General features: G+C 42.0%; 1 protein-coding gene across 24 annotated transcripts in view; it reads right to left on the bottom strand.

Annotated features, from left to right (window-relative positions):
• Positions 1-22762, bottom strand: part of KLC1 (kinesin light chain 1) — a 58199-nt gene that overhangs the window by 30433 nt on the left and 5004 nt on the right. For 21 of the 24 annotated variants that reach the window (XR_012133631.1, XR_012133629.1, XR_012133630.1 and 18 more), the window contains exons 2-4: positions 4143-4240; positions 3490-3751; positions 1387-1617 (exon numbers count right to left, since the gene is read on the bottom strand). Coding sequence is in view for 16 of the 24 variants with exons in the window: in XM_036991458.2 (XP_036847353.1) it covers positions 1387-1617; positions 3490-3750 (492 nt within the window). In the remaining 8 variants the exon portion in view is untranslated. Of the gene's footprint in view, positions 1-1386; positions 1618-3489; positions 3752-4142; positions 4241-19229; positions 19336-22762 lie in introns of all 24 variants that reach the window. The other 3 variants (XR_012133626.1, XR_012133627.1, XR_012133628.1) reach the window with 3 other exon arrangements.

The following is a 22762-nucleotide window of genomic DNA, read 5'->3' on the forward strand; positions in this document are numbered from 1 at the left end:
CAGGGTAAGTGCAGGGGTGCTGCCCACGTGTAACACACAGACTGTTCCCACAGTCCTGTTGGGGCTCAGATTCATGATACAAATGCAGAGCTCACTGGTATATGGATTTTATAATGAACACACCTACCACCATGTAAGCATTAAAAAAACATTAGCTCAAAATGCAATGCTGAACCCTGGATTAGATCCTGAAACAGAAAATAGACACTAGTGGAAGAACTGGTGAAATCCAAATAGAGGCCGCAGTTTAGTTAACAGAGATTAATGTTGCTACATTACTGAGTTTTAACAAATGTACTGCTATGGAATGAATGTTTGTATCCCCCCAAAATGCTTATGCTGAAGCCCTAATACTCAATGTGCTGGTAATGGGAGGTGTGGCCTTATAGGAGGTAATATGGGTTAGACAAGGTCATGAGGGTGGGGCCACCGTGATGAGATTAGTGACCTTACATGAAAAGAAAGGGACACTGGATCTCTCCCAAGAACTCCACCATGCTGACCCCATGATCTCAGACTTCTAGTCTCCAGAACCTTGAGAAACAATGTCTTATTTTTTAAGCCATGCAGCCAGTTGCGTAAGTTAACTAAGACATATAGCATGGTGATACGAGATATGACGTTAGGGGAAACTGGGTGAAGGATATATGAGAATTCTCTTTGCTATGTTTTCAAATTTTTTATGAAATCAAAAAGTACTCCAAAATAAAAAAGGTTATTTTTTAAAAGCTAATTGAATCAGAAACAAATGGATGAAAACTAATCAAGACTGGGATGAACATCCAAAGACAGCCAACAGAAAAAGGACAAGACCAAGACCCTGAGGAACACTGCCGTTCCAGCAGACCACAGGGAAGCCGGCAGGAGAGGCCCAGACGGGCACAGGGCTGAGGCGGCAGGAGAGCAGGTGGTGCCCGCGGGCAAGGAAGAGAATTTCAAAGAGAAAATCAAGATCCACACCACCACCACCTAGAGAATTAGCCCCGAGTCTGGAACACAGACGACCGGATCAGGTCACTGCTGACATGAAGGGAAAGTGCCAGCGGCGTGTGGGCACCGGAGCCAGCCTGCAATGCGTGAAGATGCTCAGGAGAGGTCCAGCGGAGACAGAGCTCATCGAAGGTTAAGACTGCTTCTCTGCATAGTACCTAGATTTACAAAGTTTTTTCATGTTTCCTGGCCATTTCCCTAAAAAACATCTATGAAAATAATGTGGAGAAGAGAAACTGTATGACTTGCCCAGGGACAGTTCGGTCCCCAGACCCATATCCTCCGTCTTGCTAAAAGGCCATGACCAGGAGAGGGGAGCTCCGAAAGCATTACTGCAATCACCCCGCAGCAGTAACGAGGTAACTGCCAACCCTGCACTTCTGCAGCCCCACTTACAGAGGGAGAAATGTCATCATCATATTTCTTTAACTGATTCATGAATTCCAGATGCTTCTTTTCTTCCTCCAGTTGAGCCACAGACTGCTCACTCTTCTGTAATTTCTGCTGCGTGTTGGCCAATTCATCCCGCAGCCACTGATTCTCCTGGCACAGCCGACGAACCTGCGCACGCAGTTTCTGTTTCTCGGACTCAACGGCATTCAGGTGATTGGATAAAGCCATCATGACCTAGACAGATGGAGACACTTAGAGCACATGGGTGTTCTGTCCGATGGAGCCCACCTCCTCTCTCCAAGTGCTCCGTGAGTGAGGCGCAAGCTCGCACCTGCGGCTGGACTCCAGAGAACACCGAGTCACCACCTGCCACCTCCCTCTGCTTTCACCCTCCAACTCAGGCCATGCGATGAAGCAGGAGAAAGGCATAGTGAAGAGTGTCCCACGCGCAGAACCCCTACAAAAAACCTATGGTTTTCACACTACAGCATCTTACTACACTGATGGACAGTGACTGTGATGGGGTATGTGGGGGGAAAATCTAGTGACCACAATATTGCTCATGTGATTCTATATTAATGATCAAAAAAAAAATTTTTTGTTTGTTTGACCACATGTAAAAATGGACTAGCAATGACCACACAGCTACTCTTCTAATGAAACTCTGCTTTTCTACTTTCTATGCGGAAGGCTCCAACATCATCTCTCAAAGACCCTTTCCACATTAGGAAAATGTGTGCACACACACGCTTATGTGCACAGAGGTCAGGTCACTCTGAGAGACTGGAGGTTGTGCTGGGGATAGGCAGGTGGACAGATCTTCAGTGTTCCAAGGTAAGGAAGGAAATATTTGTGACTCAGACCAAGAGTCAGAATACACTCATACATTCAGTCAGAAGCTTAGGTCCATTCTTGTCATGAAATCCCATGGCTGCCCCAGGGCTCTGCCTGTGAACTAACTTCAGAGAAAGACCTGCCTAAGGCTACAGCAAGTTCCTGGGAGGCTAAAAGCAGAAAGAGTTGGGGACAAAAGCTGACTTCAATCTCTCTCTAGACCATGTACCTGCCCTTCCTTTTTATTACCCTCCTAGGCTTAAAACCTGTAACTCCAAAAGGTGGGGCTTTTTCTAGTCCTAATATCTACCAAACTAAAAAAGGAAGTCAGAGTGCCTTTCGGCAACAGAACTTGCAAAATAGATTTATAATAACCAAAGTTAAAGTCCTACAATTAGAGTCTCTGTACATGACTAGGATGAAGAACTCTATCATCAGGGTATGGTCGACCACTTTGGTAAAGTATGATTTCCGCTACGAAAACAGCAGTTGGTAACCCAGCAGCCCCACTTCTGCTTTATTCATTCACTACACAAGAAGAAAAGCAAAGAGAAAGAAGCAGCCAATTTTCTAGTGTATTTAATTTTACCCAAAACATGTTGGCAGAGCCAAAGAGTTATCAGAAGGGTAGAGACACCTAGATGTTTCCAATTTTTTCCTATGCTATTATGACAGAAACCAAGGTGTAGTCAAATAAATGAAGCCATCTTGGCTTGGCAATTTACAGAGAGTATTACCAATATCCATTCTCTTTCTTCTTAGGCTAAAGAACCTGGAACTTTAATGAGCAAGACAACCTTCCCATCTCCTTCACAACTAGGTGTGGCCATGGAGCCAAGTTCTGGCCAATGAATCATAAGCAGTGTTGGGCACAAGTTTAAGGAAGACAGGAACCACGCCCTTCCTGTCCCGCCCCATCCTAGCGGGAGCTGTCTTAGTCCACGAGACAGGCTGCCCGGGGTGGCGTGCAGCAGGGGTCAGGGGTCTGGTGACTCCCATAACCATGCAGCACAGAACTTGCCGGACAGCCTGCCTTGGTATTTGTTTTACACACGTCTCTGTTTAAGCCACTGCTTTTGTAACACACAGAGAATCTCTATTTTGGCTCTGCTTTTTAAAGTTTAGACATGCCAAATCAACTATCATATGCATAACCCACATCAAAGTTGATCTCTGTTACTCTCTAAGTATCTTAGTATTAAACTGCATATTTCAGATGAAGTCCCCAGGCCGCCAAGTTCAGGTTCATGTCTGAGACAATCTCACTTATACCTGTGCCTCACTCAGGCCGAGCTCCAACATTTCCAGTGACTTTCGGATCATGTTTGATTTCTCTTCCACCAGATTACTTTCATCATCTTTCTTCAAACACTTCAGTGTCTCAAGTAAACTTTGTAAAATGGAATTGTGCTCATTTTTCAGAGCTTCCAGCCCCTGAATTACTTGCTTTGTCTTAGAAATAATTTCATCCTGCGTAAGCTTCTCCAACTTGTCTTCCTTTATGTACACCATTGTGGACATGCTGTCATACATTCTAGAATGGAAAAAGGAAAAATAATTACACATCTCATCATAGGTTTGTTACAATTTAATAACATACATGTGTAAAGATTTTTAAATTGCATTTTTATAGGTAATAATAAGTATGTATGAGTATTTGTGATTTATTACCTTGAAATATTATGTTCTGCACTATTTCTATTTTTCCTTTGCAGACCAATTACTTTTCTGCTTATGTCTGAATTTTTTTGTATGGAAAAAATGACAGCAATTGAAATTAATGCCAAAGAGTAAAAGAAACAAAACATCCAAATGGCATTTCTAAAACACCGCCTCACTGAACAAAATTTTCTCAGAATATTTGCAAGCCTTGTTTTCCTTAATGAAGTGCAGAAGGGACAATAAACTCTTGGTCACATATTTACCAGACAAGGCCTTGAGAAGTGGTCACAGGTGGAAGAAGAAAGAAAACCAGCAAAGGAACATGGAACAATCAGAGTGGCAGGCGAAGCACTGGGTCCGTCTGAAACACATCAAGAATGGCATAAGCAGGAGGATTAGTGCCGGAAAGACTCCCGGAAGACGAGGCTCAGCCTGCCCTGCGAGGCAGCAGGATGAAGTCTACAGCGTCAGGAACTGATCTAAAATACGACAGTGAGAAAAAAAGACGACAGGGGAGAGGGGCAGACAGACAATACCAGCAAAACTGCGATGGCAAGTTCCTTCTACTGTACCTGTGTGCACGGTTTTAAATACTGTAAGTAAACTTTAAAAAAGCCACAAACTGTGATCACTAAGAAAGCCTTCAGGATCATCCAGGAAAGTGACAAGCAGGCATGGAAGTCAGTGATTTCCTTCAGAGCACTTACCACTCCTGAAATCTTATTTGCCTACACATACTGTCTTCTACCCACTAAGTATAAGCGCAATTTAAAAGGCAGGGGCTTTATCTTGTACCCCACTGAGTCCGCGGACTCCAGGCCAGCTCCGAGCCCGGCTGCTGACAGACGCCGGCTTGGGCAAAGCGGTGCCGAGCAGCAGCCACAGCCTGCGGCTCAGGCCTGAGAGGGAAGGCTCCAAGTCTCTGCACCTCCAGTTTCACACTGGAAGACTGTTCTTTTCGCATAGCCATGAAGACTAAATTCCTGTTAAAATTAGAAGCTTTCTGTAGGATATTGAGAAATCCACCTCCATGCCGCCAAGAGCCCAGACAGCACCACAAGAATACAGGCAGCCACTCTATCCGACAGTCAGTGTCATTAGATGCGCTGTGTGTCTCACTTATGGCTCAGCAACCCCACTACAACTCCAGAAGAGCCGAAACCTCGTCTGTCTTGTTCAGAGCAGCACCACAGTCCCAGCCTGTCTGTCACACAGTGATGCTAGAACATATATGCTGAGTGAATGGACAGTTTAGGACCAGCTTCCAACAAACAGGACAGTACCTCTAGGTTCAAGTGCAGACCTGAGCACAGCCAAAGGCTCCTCCACATGAACAGGGGGGATCTCCAGAAGTGGGACCCCAGAGAAAGAGGAAAATGAAAATGGAGGCTGCCTTCTCCACCTTTGGCAGCGAAGTATATATTCTTCCCAAATGATGCAACATTTATTTTTTTCTTTCTCAAACTAGGCAATATAAGGGTTTTACTAGAACATACTGAGAGGTAGGCCCTGAGTAATTCATATATTGGAACAGACAGACTGACATGGCCTCACCCTCAGGAACATGCAGGATAGTAGAAGACAAGCTAAACAAACACCTGCACCAAGAGCTAAAGGCACGGCGACAGGACTGTGCGAGAGGAGTACAGTGGGAACGGTGGCAGCAGGTACTTCTGCTTTAGCAGGCTGGACTGGGGAGGCCAGCCACAGGGGAGAAACGACCCCCCAAGGTGAGCCAGTCTTCTCAAATGAGCACCTTCTCCAGAGGGAGTGCGAGGGCACTGCCAGCTGAGGCAGCAACAGGCACCCAGACAGAGGTGTGAAAGCCCCAGGCTGCAGGTCCATGCTGGGAGTGTGGCTCCCAGGGGCGAGAAGGAGGGGGAGAGGGAGCGCAGCACAGGCCACCTGCTCTCTGAAAGCCAGAGCCTGTGGCTGGGGAAGAAAGGCCCAGCAGAGGCCAGGAGAGTGCTTCCGGCGACAGTGCAAGGGAACAATGCATTAGAGATACACTGCACTCCCTTCGGCAGACTCGGCCTCTGCTCAGAGCACCAAACACCTAGCCAGCAACTTTTCAAGCTTTTCCAATCAAACTTAGGCGGATGCTAAGGAAAGTCTCTAGACCTAATAAGAAATGACAGAAACTTCATTACTCGAACCACCTCTGGGAAAAAAAGCTCGAAGATTGAATGGGCACTCGGTTACAGCTATGTAAGACTGGATCCTGCCCAGTTACAAAGGTGGTCAGTGTCATGCCTCTGCAGGGTCGAGTGGTGGCTGAAAAGAAGGGAAGGGCAGTTCTGTTTACGTTAAAAAGAAAAAAGGGGCCTCCGACAGAGGGTTTAAATAGGAGGGGGGAAAAACATAAAAGATAGAACTTACATGTGGGGGTAAAAAATTACAACGAGACAGACTCATTAGGGAAATGCCTCAGTTAAGTCCATTTAAAGAACAAGTCAATACATTTAAAGAAATCCCACTTTAGTTCCCTGAGGAAAATGTAACAGAGGCAGTGACAGTGTGCTCTGTGCTCACACTCCTGTAAAGCCTTAACCACGACAGGACTACTGGGCTCCAGGGTCATCTGGATGCACATGCACAGAAGTGCAGCTTAAGGTACTTATTTTTCTTTTTAAGCTTACTCTTAAAATGAACGAGAATCCAAATGCTGTTGCCGGACACTCAGCTCTCTTGAGAAATGAGACGACGGTGCTACGGAAAGCATGGACTGAATGCAACATGATCAGGTGCAGAGCCTGGCTCTGCCATGGGCCTTTGCCACACAGGCTGGCTCCAGCCCTCCTGGGTCTCCGTGGCAAGCCGCACTCCCTTACCAGGCTGTTCACGGCAGAGCGCAGGTGCAGTGCAATGCATGGTGGCTGACAGACATAGGAGCCACTGGACAGCCAATGCGGGAGTCAGGGACATCCCTGATAAAGGAGACTGCTCTAGGTCTGCGATACACTTGCTGTTACGCAGGCCTCACCTGCTAGATGTTTCTACTAGATGGCTCCAATATTTAAGTAGAAAGTTATTTCTTTGGCTGAGATGACATCTCCCTTTCTAACTACTTCCCACTGAGCCAACTTCTTACCTCTAAAATGAACACAAAGTGTATTCACCATCTCATCCACAAGCTAACATTTCAAATACTGTGTCCCTGGCACAGGGCTCTCCAAAGCCTCCACTTGCCACACTCACACAGCTCACACAGCCCTCAGGCGCTTCTCAATCGGAGTTTCCATCGCCCCAACCCAAGCCACCACCATAATAACTATAACTATGGTGTGAGCATAACTATGCACAATGCACGTCCCTTCTTCAGACGGGAACACACCACTGCAGTATGTCTGTATTGCTCAGTATGTGTCTCACTTCTAGGCTGAGCCACTGTAACCAAAGGTGGGTTATATAAAAGCGGTGCTAACACAACTGGCTATTTAGAAAAAGTGGAGTTGCATACCTACCCTCTATACACTAAATAAATTCCACATTGGTTAAAGAATTAAACTTTTTTTAAAACACACAAGAAACTAGAAGAAAATTTAGGCAAAGGTCTATATGCATATAGGTGAAAGTAATGAGTGTTCTATGGATAAAATGGCAGAAAAACTTAAGAAAAGACTGGCAAGTGTTTACTTATAATAAGAAACTTCTGAAGTTTGATGTAGAGACTAAATACATTCTTGAAGGGGCATCATTTTGCAGCCCATCACAGTGAAGAGCTCAAAGGTACCCACGCTCCCAGGTTAAAGGGTTATAGTAGAAGTTACATTTGTTTCTAGCCTCGGCCAACGCCACTATCATACTTTGTCAGCCTGTAAATCACACTGTCCCTCAGACCTTCTTCCAACTCCTATTCGGTATATGCCTCAAGGTGACTCGGTGTAAGAGTAACCCAGCCAGGCCAATGCCTGGTGCTCTACAGCCGTGCATTCAGTATGTGCTCACTGAACAGATGAAGCAGCTTGCAAAGCAGCACATCTGAGTCCAATAATTTTTCTTTCTCTCACTTGCCATGTGGCCTCTTAGAGTCTCAATCTCCCTGCATGTCAAGTGGCACTGATACCCACCCAACCTAAAACATTGTACAGGCTCAAAAATACTGCCTTCTCTCTTCCCCTCCAAGTGACACACAAGACATCTGGCCCCAGGTTATTCTAATTAATCACGGCAAATTGTTTACTATGATTTTATTTCCAAAAAGCCCTTCAAAGTCCCATATATTTGCACTGTGAAAGCAAAGGAACTCAATGCTCAGTGCATAATCTCCAGCATAGAAAGTAACAAATCTAACATTTGAATCAAGCTCTTAAAATGTGAAAAGCCCTTTTTAGGGTCAAACCTCTTAATTCCAATGGCTCAACAAGCAAAACTCTTATGGCCTACTAATTTCAAGTCCAATAAATTTGGTCCCATATCTGCAAATCTAAGAGTTATTACCTAAAAAATAATAGACAAAAATAATCCTTTTAAAGCTTTTTATTTTCATTTTAAAACTATTTTTGTCTCCATTATTTTAGACCAGTGACTCAATCTTTGCAATTTTGGGGGCAATAACAGATTTTGTTTTTTTTCATAGTGAAAACTGCTTTACTGGTGACAGTTAGTACAACTCAATAAATATTGATCCTCAAAGAACTCAGTTTCTTATCAGATTCCTGGTCCATAAAAAGCTGAATGAAAAGGAACCATATGATTGCTGGGATGATAAAGTGAAGTCAATCCTGCTTCTCAGGACAGGAAGCCACAGCCAGCTGACACATGGCACGTGCTGCTCCACCCATTGTTAGAATCACTGGTGGCTCTGTACAGAAGAGCATCGGCTGCCCCACCCTTTAGGTGCACAGAAGTTCATCATCCTCCTGAAATAGCTCTGTTTCTCTAGAACTTTATTTTCAAATTGCCTGCACAAAGAAGCACTTATGGTCCTCTGGGCAATCTGATGAAAAACCAACAGATCCCATGGTTACCCTGGCTCAGTTCTGCCCACCAACCTAGAACAGTTTTGACATGTATTTTAAATATACATGATTCACAGGTCCAAGGATTTACTCCATTTATTTACTCAAACAACTACAATGTGAGGTCATAAACTGGGAAATGAGGAGAACCCAGCTCATCTCCACATTCAGACTCCCAACTGAATCCTGCCTGTAGCATTTTGTAACCTAAAAATAAAACTTTTATTTCTTTTTAAAATGCCACTGGAAAAGCAGTAAAAAAGAGACACGTTCTCTTATAAACTATCCCAAGAGGGCAGAGTGAGGAGGTACAATCATCACCCTTCAAAGGGGCCAACCTGCCATCTGGAAACATGGGAAGCCAAAAAATAAGCCCGTGATTCAGACAGACACTGAATCCCTACATGCTCAAGCTTGAAATGGGATGGACTAGACAAGTGCACCATCTTTTTTTTTCATATCATGAATTCCTCATAATACTAGTTGAGGTAAGGATCTGGACCTTGACCACAGCTGAAAGGGGAGGACTAGCAACAATAACTAGTGGACAGACACATCACTAACCATTACTCAGGTACAACAGACACACCAGACAAAACATTCATTTGCATATTGTTGATTTACCTCTACTTTCAAGTCATCAAAGGAGAGGTAATAGGCAACACAGAAAATAGCTCCCTTTAACTTGTCCTTTCACATAACTTGGCCTTTATGCAGGAGTGAGTTTTTTTTCAAACTCTAATACAACAGTGAATAAAAGAGCCATCTTCAGAGTCACACATTCACACCATTTAGGGGCAGTGAAAACTGACAGACCATGCACGCAGTGTGTGGTGAGGCTCGACCCTGAGAAGTGTGGCCGCTATGTCCACAGAAGCCTGACAGGAGGACAGCAAGAAGTGAGCAACACAGGGGACGCTGCAGGATCTGCCCCTCAACCACAACCTGGCCGGCAAAACACTGGCATCCAGGCCTTCGCCTCTGAAAGAAGTGAAAGATGCAACCAGCCAAAGGCAGTAACAGCTGTTCACTAGTTAATGAGCCCCAACTCCATGCCAGACACTGTTCTAGGCCTAACGGTTGGATTTTTACCACAAGGTTTAAAAAAATAAAAATAAGAGGGGAGTCAAGATGGTGGCATTAGAGGTGAGACAGATAACTCCTCCCCAAACCACATATAATACGAAAATATAGTTATTACAACTAAACCTAAAAGAGCAACAGGAAAGAAGGCTGTCCCAGACTGCACACACCTGGAGAACAGAGCAGACTTCACAAAGCAGGGTAACGTACCAAAGCCTTGATTTGGCGGGACCCAAGCCCTTCCCACACCCCAGCTCATCGGAAGGAGGAAGAGAAATGGAGTGGAAGCCTAGGAATACCGAACACCCAGCCCTACCTACATTGTGTGGTGCTTTGATGATTAGTGGGGTTGGAAGGCTAAGACAGGCAGAATACTTGGAAAGACTGAGATTCCAGCTGTTTGTGGAGGACAGGGATCCACATCCGGCAACTCTGGGACAAAGGAAAGGTGGGCAGTCTGAGAGGCTTCCTAGCAGCGAGAGGGCTGCTGAAGGGGTGGGATTTGCACAGAGCTTGCTAGGCGGAAGAAGGGATAGGTGAACAAGGTGGTTTCAGGGGGCTCTGCCCAGCAGGTTGAAAACTTTCAGGAGCTTCAGGTGCTCCATCCCCCTGGCTGGCTATACAGCTCCCAGGCCCCCCACAGTGATTTGCAGCCTGCTGCACCTTCCTCCTGGCCCGCCAGCACCTGCTCGGAAACCACAGAACCTGCCCTGGCCAGAGGGAGGCCCCGCCTGTGGCAGCTACAAGTGCAAAACAGACAGACACACCTGTGTGCTCAGCCCACCAGTACTGACACTGGAGACAGGCACCACAGACGGGAAGCAGGAAACAGCTCTTTCCACCCCCAGGCACCAGCGCCACTCCCCCCAACCCCAAACATCACTCTACAGGTTACGCAGCAAGAGAAACTAGAGCTGCGCACTAGAGGGCGCCACATACAAATATGAAACGTCATATGAACCTGGTTCAAACAAAAACCTGAAAAGCACCAGAAAAAGGGCCAAATGAAAATTCACCAATGTTCCTGAGAGAGAGTTCAAAATAAAAATCATAAACATACTCACAGAGGTACAGAAAAATATTCAAGAACTCAGGGACAAATTTAGGACAGAGATTCAATCATTAAGAAATGCCATATCTGAAATGAAACACACAAAGGAGGGATTTTAAAGCAGATTAGATGTAGTAGAAGAGATGGTAAATGGAGTAGAAATTAGAAAGAGGAATACAAAGATGATGCACAGAGATAAAAAAGGATCTCTAAGAATGAGAGAATATTGAGAGAACTGTGTGACCAACCCAAATTGAGCAATATTCGCATTATACGCGTACAAGAAGACAGAGTGAAAGGGATAGGAAGTGTCTTTGAGGAGGTAATTGCTAAAAATTTCCCCAATCTGGGGAAGGAGATAGTCTCTCAGGCCATGAAGGTGCACAGATCTCCCAACACAAGGGACCTGAGGAAGACAACAACAAGACATATAATAGTTAAAATGGCAAATATCAAGGAATAAGGACAGACTTTTAAAAGCAGCTAGAAAGAGAAAAAACATCACATACAAAGGAAAACCCATCAGGCTATCATCAGACTTCTCAATAGAAACCTTACCAGCCAGAAGGGAGAGGCGTGATATATTTAATTCAATGAGGAAAAAGGGCCTCAAACCAAGAATACTCTACCCAGCAAGATTATCATTTAAATTTGAAGGAGGGATTGAACAATTTTCAGATAAGCAAAACCTGAGAGAATTTACCTCCCACAAACCACCTCTACAACAGTGCATTTTGGAGCAACTGCCATAGATGGAAGTATTCTTAAAACTAAATTGCTGTCACCAGGGGAAATAAACCACAGCAAAGAAAGTAGAATGATTAATTACTAAGCATATGGAAAATTTAATCAACCACCCCCAAAGTCAATCAAGGGACAGAAAAGAGTACAGAATATGATGCCTAATATATAAAGAATGGAGGAGGAAGAAAAAGGAGGGAAAAAAAAGAACCATTAGGTTGTGTTTGTAATAGCATACTAAGTGAGTTAAATTAGACTGTTTCATGGTAAGAGAACACTACCCAAGAACCTTTGGCAACCACAAATCTAAAGCCTGCAATGTCTGTAAGTACATACCTATAGATATTCACCCTAAATGTAAATGGTCTGAATAGACCAGTCAAAAGACATAAGAGTCACTGAATGGATAAAAAAACAAGACCCATGTATATGCTGCCTACAAGAGACTCACGTCAAATCCAAAGACATACACAGAGTGAAAGTAAAGGGATGGAAAAAGCTGTTTCATGCAACTAATAGGGAGAAAAAAGCAGGAGTTACAGTACTTGTATCAGACAAAATAGACTTCATAACAAAGAAAGTCACAAGAGACAAAGGACATTACATAATGATAAGGGGTCAATCCAACAAGAGGATATAACCATTATAAATATGTATGCACCCAACACAGGAACACCTATTTGATGTGAAACAAATACTAACAGAATTAAAGGGGGAAACAGAATGCAATGCATTCATTTTAGGAGACTTCAACACACCACTCACTCTAAAGGACAGATCAATCAGACAGAAAATAAGTGAGGAGAGAGAGGCACTGGACAACGTATTAGAACAGATGAAACTAACAGACATCTACACGACACTCCATCAAAAAGCAACAGGATACATATTCTTGTCAAGTACACATGGAACATTTTAAAGAATAGATCATATACTAGGCCACAAAAAGAGGCTCAGTAAATTCAGAAAGATTGAAAGCATACCAACCAGCTTCTCAGATCACAAAGGTATGAAACTAGAAATAAATTACACAAAGAAAATGAAAAGCCCACAAACACATGGAGGCTTGCTAACATGCTCCTAAATAATCAATGGATTAATGATCAAATAAAAACAGAGAACAAGCAATATATGGAGACAAATGACAACAATAACTCAACACTGCAAAATCTGTGGGATGCAGCAATGACCTTGCTAAGAGGGAAGTATACTGCAATACAGGCCTACCTCAGGAGAGAACAATCCCAAATGAACAGTCTAAACTCACCATTAATGAAACTAGAAAAAGAAGAACAAATGAAACCCAAAGTCAGTAGAAGGAGGGAAATCAAAATTAGAGAGAAATAAAATTGAAAAGAATAAAAAAACAGTAGGAATTGATGAAAGCAGGAGCTGGTCATTGAAGAAAATAAACAAAATAGATAAACCCCTAGTCAGACTTATCAAGAAGAGAGTCTACACACAGAGACAGAATCAGCAATGAGAAAGGAAAAAAATCACTACAGATACCACAGAAATACAAAGAGTTATGAGAGAATACTATGAAAAATTATATGCTAACAAACTGGATAACCTAGAAGAAATGGACAACTTTCTAGAAAAATACAACTTTCAAAGGTTGACCCAGGAAGAAACAGAAAATCTGAATAGACCAATTACCAGCAAGAAAATTGAACTGGTAATCAAAAAACTACCTAAGAACAAATCCCTAGACCAGATGGTTTCACTGCTAAATTTTATCAAACATTTAGTGAAGACCTAAAACCCATCCTCCTCACAGTTTTCCAAAAAGTAGAAGAGGGAATACTCCCAAACTCATTCTATGAGGCCCACATCATTCTAATACCAAAACCAGCCAAAGACACCACAAAAAAAGAAAATTACATACCAATATTCCTGATGAACATAGATGCAAAAATACTCAACAGAATATTAGCAAACTGAATTCAAAAACACATCAAAAAGATCATCCATCATGATCAAATAGGATTTATTCCAGGGATGCAAGGATGGTACAACATTCGAAAATCCATCAACATCATCCACCACATCAACAAAAAGGACAAAAACCACATGATCATCTCCATAGATGCTGAAAAAGCATTCGACAAAATTCAACATCCATTCATGATAAAAACTCAACAAAATGGGTATAGAGAGCAGGTACCTCAACATAATGAGAGCCACATATAACAAACCCACAGCCAACATCATACTTAACAGCAAGAAGCTGAAAGCCTTTCCTTTAAAATCAGGAACAAGACAGGATGCCACTCTCCCCACTTTTAGTAAACACAGTTCTGGAGGTCCTAGCCATGGCAAACAGACAACACAAAGAAAGAAAAGGCATCCACACTGGCAAGGAAGGAGTTAAACTGTTCCTGTCTGCAGATGACATGACAAGAAAAACCCTAAAAAGTCCACTCCAAAACTACTAGACCTAATATCTGAATTCAACAGAGTTGCAGGATACAAAATTAATACACAGAAATCTGTTGCATTCCTATATACTAACAATGAACTAGCAGAAAGACAAATCAGGAAAACAATTTCATTCACAACTGCATCAAAAAGAATGAAATACCTAGGAATGAACCTAACCAATGAAGTGGAAGACCTATACTCTGAAAACTACAAGACACTCATGAGAGAAATTAAAGAAGAGACCAAAAAATGGAAACACATCCTGTGCTCATGGGTAGGAAGAATTAATATTGTCAAAATGGCCATCCTACCTAAAGCAATCTACAGATTCAGTGCAATCCCCATCAAAATACCAACAGCATTCTTCAATGAACTGGAACAAATAGTTCTAAAATTCATATGGAACCACAAAAGACCCCGAATAGCCATAGCAATCCTGACAACGAAGTAAAAAGCTGGGGAGATCTCGATTCCCAACTTCATGCCCTACTGCAAAGCCACAGTAATCAAGACAATTTGGTACTGGCACAAGAAAAGACCCATAGACCAATGGAACAGACTAGAGAGCCCAGATATAAACCAAACCATATATGGTCAATTAATATACAATAAAGGAGCCAGGGACATACAATGAGGAAATGACAGCCTCTTCAACAGCTGGTGTTGGTAAAACTGGACAGATAAATGTAAGAGAATGAAACTGGATTATTGTCTAACCCCCATACACAAAAGTAAATTCGAAATGGATCAAAGACCTGAATGTTAGTCATGAAACCATAAAACTCTAAGAAAAAAAAATAGGCAAAAATCTCTTGGACATAAACATGAGCAACTTCTTCATGAACATATCTCCCCGGGAAAGGGAAACAAAAGCAAAAATGAACAAGTAGGACCGTATCAAGCTGAAAAGCTTCTGTACAGCAAAGGACACCATCAATAGAACAAAAAGGTACCCTACAGTATGGGAAAATATATTCATAAATGACAGATCCAATAAATAAAGATCATGCACCTCAACAAACAAAAAGCAAACAATCCAATTAAAAAATGGGCAGAGGAGTTGAACAGACAGTTCTCCAAAGAAGAAATTCAGATGGCCAACAGACACATGAAAAGATGCTCCACATCGCTAGTCATCAGAGAAATGCAAATTAAAAACACGAGATATCACCTCACACCAGTAAGGGTTACCACCATCCAAAAGACAAACAGAGCAAATGCTGGCGAGGTTGAGGAGAAAGGGGAACCCTCCTACCTACACTGCTGGTGGGAATGTAAAATTAGTTCAACCATTGTGGAAAGCAGTATGGAGGTTCCTCAAAAAACTAAAAACGGAAATACCATTTGACCCAGGAATTCCACTCCTAGGAATTTACCCTAAGAATGCAGAAGCCCAGTTTGGAAAAGACATATGCACCCCTATGTTTATCGCAGCACTATTTACAATAGCCAAGAAATGGAAGCAACCTAAGTGTCCATCAGTAGATGAATGGATAAAGAAGATGTGGTACATATACACAATGGAGTATTATTCAGCTGTAAGAAGAAAACAAATCCTACCATTTGCAACAACATGGATGGAGCTAGAGGGTATTATGCTCAGTGAAATAAGCCAGGCAGAGAAATACAAGTACCAAATGATTTCACTCATCTGTGCAGTGTAAGTATAAAGGAAAAACTGAAGGAACAAAACAGCAGCAGAATCACAGAACCCAAGAATGGACTAACAGTTACCAAAGGGAAAGGGACTGGGGAGGGTGGGTGGGAAGGGAGGGATAAGGGGGAAAAGGGGCATTATGATTAGCACACATAATGTATAGGGGGGCAAGGGGAAGGCAGTATAACACAGAGAAGACAAGTAGTGACTCTATAGCATCTTACTACGCTGATGGACAGTGACTGTAATGGGGGATGTGGTGGGGACTCCGATAATGGGGGGAGTCTAGTAAGCATAATGTTGCTCTTGTAATTGTATATTAATGATACCAAAAAAAAAAAATTCACACCTTTGTGGCACCTTAGATTTTGGAGCATTTCCATACGTGTATATATTTTATAAGAATAAAACAAGTCTTCAGGCAGTTTAGCCGATTATTACTGGAATTCCCATTTACAATAAAGGAGGCAGACAGCTAAAGCAACCTAGGCCCACAGTTCCCAGACCAGGAGGCAGAGCCAAGCCTCTCTTGTCAGTCTGGTGCGCCGAGTCAGGGGCCACGCAGTTGCGCAGGTAAGCCCCACATGCACATGTACACACACCCGGTGCTGCTCCCACCTCACCAAGAAAACACCCTAATGAGCTGTCTGGGCTGCCGGGGTCACAGGCAAGAACTTCTTAAAGCCTCAAATTAAGGGAGGATTTGAAACTTCTGCCACAATAAAAACAGACTAATACAGAGACAAGAATAGAAATGCTGAATACACTGAATATTTTATAAAACAATTAAACCAGAACTAGACTCTACTGGCACTCCTTAAAGAATCCTCTAGATCACAGAGGCTGAATATCATATCAGATGATCAATTTTCATCTAATCTTGTTTCCCATCTCTACTATCTGATCATTTCATATACTTACACTCCCTTTGCAACACAGTGAGATCATATACACTCACAATCAAACATCCTACTAATTAATAGGCAATACAATTTTCAATAGTCTTACAAACTTTACCATAACCTTCCCCCTCTCTCAAAAACCTACAACAAAAGCAAAGGCCAGAGAGGTCAAGAACATCATCTTGGTCCTCTGCATTTACCATGTGGGATTCTGACATGGGGAGTAAAAAGCTCACAGTGGTGAAGAAAGTTCACAACAAAACAAACAAAAATGTACTCAATAATAAATTAATGTGAGGACAGGCAGAATCTAGTATATGACGAAGAAAAGGTCATCAATGGATAAGAGGAATTTAAAACTCAGAAAGGACACCATTAGAATTCCCTGTGAATTTCAGAAGTGCTCCCATCCAAAACTCATTGCCGAAGTCAGTATCTCCCATTCTTTTTGTGAAAGCTTCAAATTCATAAATTGGTATGACAATGGGCATTTATACAGACTTGTGACTTTTCTTGTCAAAGTCCTGAGAACTTTGTGAAGAACACAAATGATTATGTTCTTATGCACCTATTTGTATGGGTCTGAGGATGTAGGTACAAATTGAGACGAGTTCTTCAGACTCTTGATAAGCTTGAGCTTAAAAAAAAAAATACCTCGTTTTCCTCAGCCTAATTCATTCTTACGCAACTGAGCATTACTCACACTCAGGCTGGCTCTCTGGAGTGTGGGAAGACAGGTGCTCTGGGTGGAGGGCCACTGAGTGCAGCTTGCTTGGGTGATGCCATGCACTTCACGACTCTGAACAGTTAACTTGACAGAGGAAGAAGCATGATTTATGCTAGTGGCTTCTGTAATTAAAGCTTTATTAATCTCTTCTGTGAAACTTTCAAGAAGCTAAAGACTTATACTGGAGAAATCATCCTAAAGGGATGATTAAAAATAATTAATTAACAACAGGAATACCCTAAGTAGCTATACGGTAACTGCAGGTGAACTGGTAGCGTGGGCAGTCAGCACATCCCCTCAAACTCAGCAAGCATTTCTCTAGACCACACAGCCACCCAGGTAGCTTTGGGTATTTTTCAATGTTTCTAATCAAACCCAAGGTCACCCATGTAACTCCTTGGGAGCTGAAGATCATACTGTTTGTAACTAGTTTTAAGTAGCTGAGGTGGAAAATATTCTGAAGTGAATTTACCCAAATACTGGTTTTGTATTTTAAAAACCAACTTCTCTACATAAATTCCTGCTGTTTGTAAGCCCAGTTATGGTATTTTGTTATAGCAGCCCAAACAGAGTAAGACACTCAGTATCTTAGTAAGTGTGAATTAAATGATAAAAGGTCAAAACTTAAAAAAATTAAATGAATGTCTCATCAGTTTCACTCCTGGGTAATATACCCAAGAAAACTGAAAACGTGTCTGCATAAACACTTGCACACAAATAGCCCAAAAAATAACATGCTGGACAAATTTAAAAACTGTACACCAAGAGTTTGACATTGATCATTAACAGCCAAATGTGGAAACGACCCAAATGGCCATCAGCTGATTAACATATAAACAAAATTTAGTACATCCATACAACAGATTTGGCTATAAAAAGGAACAAAATATTGATACATGCTACAACACAGATAATCCTGTTCTAACTGAACAAAGCCAGACAAACTAGGCCACATATTGCATAATTTTGGTTATATGAAATGTGTCCACAGATACAGAAAGTGGATTAGTGGTTGCCAAGGGCCAGGGAGAGAAGGTGGGGAGTGACTGCTCATGGGTAGGTTTTCTTTTGGGGTGATCAAAATGTCCTGGAATCAGATGACTACACAATTCTCTGGAATTTTTCATATGTGAATATTTCAGCAAGATATATCCAGAATTTTGTAAAAATTAAATGATACAGATAAAAGAAAAAAAAACAAAAAAAGCCCCACTTTGGGACCTAATGTACTTTGCTTTGTCAAAGAGTCACAGAAAGCTTCATTTCTCAATCTTTTTATCCTATACTCCCCTTTGATAAAATAAAAAATCTCAGGCCCTCTTCAATTAATTTATAAATTTCCAAATACAACTTTCCTGTTGTGACTAAAAAGTAATCAATGGTAATATAAAAAATAAAAGTGTACTTTTGTTTGACTCTGAAATTTTACAACAAAAATTAAGTAGTGCAGAGTTAAGGTGGGAATACAACTTATTTGAAAAGAGGTAAAACAAAACACTAATTTTTGAATTTTCAGGGGATGTTCGGTCTTTGTTTCAGTAGGGGTAGGAGACAGGTAAGCAGTAGGGGGGGGGGGTGGCACTCTCCCAGCTTACATAACAAAGTTAAGGCTCATATTTGAATGAAATCCAAAAAAGGTCTCCTGGAGGGTCACAATCTTTTTCAAACCCTGACATTTTGGATAAAAACACAAAGGTAACTTTTCCTTTGTAGTTTGTATTTTAACAGTGAGCTACTTTATTTTTCCAAATATATCACCATATAATAATAATAAATATATTTTATCCTGCTATACATTGCCTACCTTCTCCCAATCAAAAGTCACTGTATGCTACTCAGGGAAGGATGTGTTCCTTCAGGCACCTCCTCATCAGAAACTTCATCTCTGGGTGGTGCACTGACAGAAGCAGCTGAAAGATACAATTCCAGAGCTTACCAGAAAAAGCCATTAAAAATGAAAAATTTTCAACTCATTTTCTACTTGAACCATTGTACCTCCTGATCTGATCTTCCTATAATCTAATCCTTTATTTTTTTATTAAGCTATTATTGATATACACTTATGAAGGTTTCACATGAAAAACAATGTGGTTACTACATTCACCCATATTATCGAGTCTCCCCCCCACACCCCAATGCAGTCACTGTCCATCAGTGCAGTTAGATGCCAGAGTCACTATTTGTCCTCTCTGTGCTACACTGTCCTCCCCATGATCCCCCTATACCATGTGTGCCAACCATACCCCTCAACCCCCTTCTTCCTCCCTCCCCACCCATCCTCCCCCTCTCCTCCCCTTTGGTAACCGCTAGTCCCTTCTTGGAGTCTGTGAGTCTGTTGCTGTTTTGTTCCTTCAGTTTTGCTTCGTTGTTACACTCCACAAATGAGGGAATCATTTGGTCCTTGCCTTTCTCCGCCTGGCTTATTTCACTGAGCATAATGTCCTCCAGCTCCATCCATGTTGTTGCAAATGGTAGGTCTAATCCTTTTATCTTGTCTTCTGAACTTGAGTCACAAAAATGAACTATGCTGAATTGTGCTGGCCTAAAAATCACAAAATCTATAAAGTGAAATATTTTAAATTAAAGACCCCGTAATTACAGCACCTTGTCTTAAACTGCTTCCATCTTAAAACTATAAAACACTGGATAAAACAAAAGCATGTATTTGTCTCTTGTGCGATGCTACTGCAGATGCCCTTGCAGAAATAGAGAAATGAAGGCAGTCAGACTCTTTAGGTTTTGTTCCTTACAGCCCTGCTCAGAATCCTTCAACTCTACAATGACCTAACCAGCCCATCCTTGAGGTGTGCACATACCCCAGGAAGAGTTTACTAGGTCGGTCCGTGACTGAGGCTGCACCTGAGGTGAGTTTACAAGAATGCTACTATCCCCTACCCAGCTGGTCAGGTGTCTACCCCAGCGCTGCTGGGCAGGGCTCCTGGCCAGGGCCAGGCAGTGCACTGAGGTCATTCAATTTGCCATGGGACCACAGGCTGCCTCTTCAGATGCAAATTTTAAGTATGAGAAACTAGAGGGAAGGGGACTACGTGAAAACATAGGACATGCTTTCTCTTACAAGGATGAGCAGGCCCAGTGATGCAGTCTCTCTAATACAAGGCCTCGGCTGAGCAAGCAGAACGAAAAACAGCTTCACTGGACAGTGTGGCCATGAGAATACATCACAGGGTGCTATGAGAGTTCTGGGGCAAAAGATATAAATACAGAGAATATTCATTCTGTGGTAAAAAAGCATTCTCATTTCAGAATGAAAAATGTCAGCAAATTAATATAATATCCTAAGACTGAGTTTATGTACTTAAATGTGTATCAATAACACATGTAAGGAATTTTATAGTAACACATGTAATTTTCTTTCCTACCTAAAGAAAGGCAATTAAAATACCTTTAAAAAATCAGTTATCTTGGGAGATGGGAAATGGGACGAGACAACTCACACCTTTACATCTTTCTTTATCATGAGTTTCCCCAAAAGAGCATACATTTTTTTTAATGATTTAAAAACAACAGACAACAGAAAACAGGACTGTAAAAGAAGAAAAAATTGAGAGTTTGTCAAAATGTAAAACTACTGATTATTAAAGACAGCCAAAAAAAAACAGTTAAGCCTCAGATTGGGAAAAAATACTCGCAACACATATACCTGGCAAAAGACTTGTGCCCAAATATGTAAAGAACTCCTACACTCAATTAAAAAATATGTTTTAAATGGACTAAAGACTTGAACAGATACTTCACAAAAGCAGGTAGACAAAAGGCCAATAAGCACATTTAGAAATGTTCACCACTAGTCATCAAGGAAATGCTCGGTAAACCCACATGACGCCACACATCCACCGAACAGCAGAGATGAGGCTGACAAGATGCCGAATGCCATAGGGAGTGCGAAGCAAGTGGAACACTCTTACATTGCTGGTGGGAGTGCAAAATGTGCAACCACTTTGGAAAACTGGCAGTTCCCTTAAAGTTAATCATACATCTGTCCCATGAGCAATTCCACTCCTAGGCATTCATCCAAAAGAAATGGTAACATATGCCCACAGAGTCTTGTACAAGAATGAGTGGCACCCCCAGATGTGCACCCAAAGGATAAGGGCTAATCTGTGATAGATCCACACAACAGACCACTACTCAGAACAGAAAGGAACTATCACTGACACATGCAACAGGCATGAATTTCAAAAATGGCATGCTGCACGAGAGAAACTGGGTGCAAAAACAGATATACTGTACATTCACATTTACATGAAATTCTAGGACAGAACTATACAGAACCAACCTACAGTTACAGAAATCACATCAGTGTTGGTGAGGAAAATCTAGATTGGCAGGGAACTAGAGGAAACTTTATAGATTCATTAAAACAAAATAAACAGTACATTTAAAATCTTAGCACTTCACTGCATGTAAATCATATCTCAATTTTTCTAAGGAAGCAGAATTTCCTAACATTTAATGGTGTACGTATTCAGAGACTGTCACTGTATGTCAACTGAAAGACAATTAGGAATGGTTTTGTTTTGAGAACACAATATAACTGAGATGAGGTAGGCAGATTAAGATGCCCCTTCTCTGCCAAGATTCCAGGCTTTTGGTGTACACACACCTTGTCCCACTTACTCAATCAAGTACTAATCCAAGTCCTACTGTAAAGGGATTTTGCAAATGTAGTTAATGTCCCAAATCAGTTGACCTTAAAATAGGGAGATTATACCCATGGGCCTGACCTGATCATATGAGACCTTTAAGCCTGGATCTAGAGGTCAGATGGAAGGGAAGCCACAGACTTAAAGTGTGAGGGGAATTAAGGGTTTGTACGGTTCTCCAAGCCAAGCTTTAAAGATGGAGGAGGACAGGAGGAAAGGAATGCAGGCCACCTCCAGGAGTTAAGAAATCCCCCAGCTGACAAGGAAACCGAGACTTCAGTCCTACAACCAAAAGAACTGAATTCTACAACCACAAAAGCTTGCAAGAGAGCCCTGAGCTCTGAAAGAGAACTACAGCTCAACACGATTGCAGCCACATGAGCCAGAGCAGAGGATCCAGCCAACCCACCCTGGAGCTCTCACCCACAGACACTGAGATATTTTTTTAATCCACTAAATTGGTAGTAAAATTTGTTACACAGTAAAGAGAAAACTAATAAATGTCATACTGTCTCACCTGAGGGTTTCTGGCCCAGGCAAGTTCACTCTGGATTCGATGAGACCAAACAAAAAAACGACAACAGAATGTTCTTGGGGTAAAAGGGTTTATACCCAGCTTTATTCTCCCGGAGGCAGCTCAAGCGCTAGCTTCCCATCTACCTCCGGGGCAGTC

The sequence above is a fragment of the Manis javanica genome, chromosome 8, assembly GCF_040802235.1.
Source record: "Manis javanica isolate MJ-LG chromosome 8, MJ_LKY, whole genome shotgun sequence".
Classification (NCBI taxonomy): domain Eukaryota; kingdom Metazoa; phylum Chordata; class Mammalia; order Pholidota; family Manidae; genus Manis; species Manis javanica.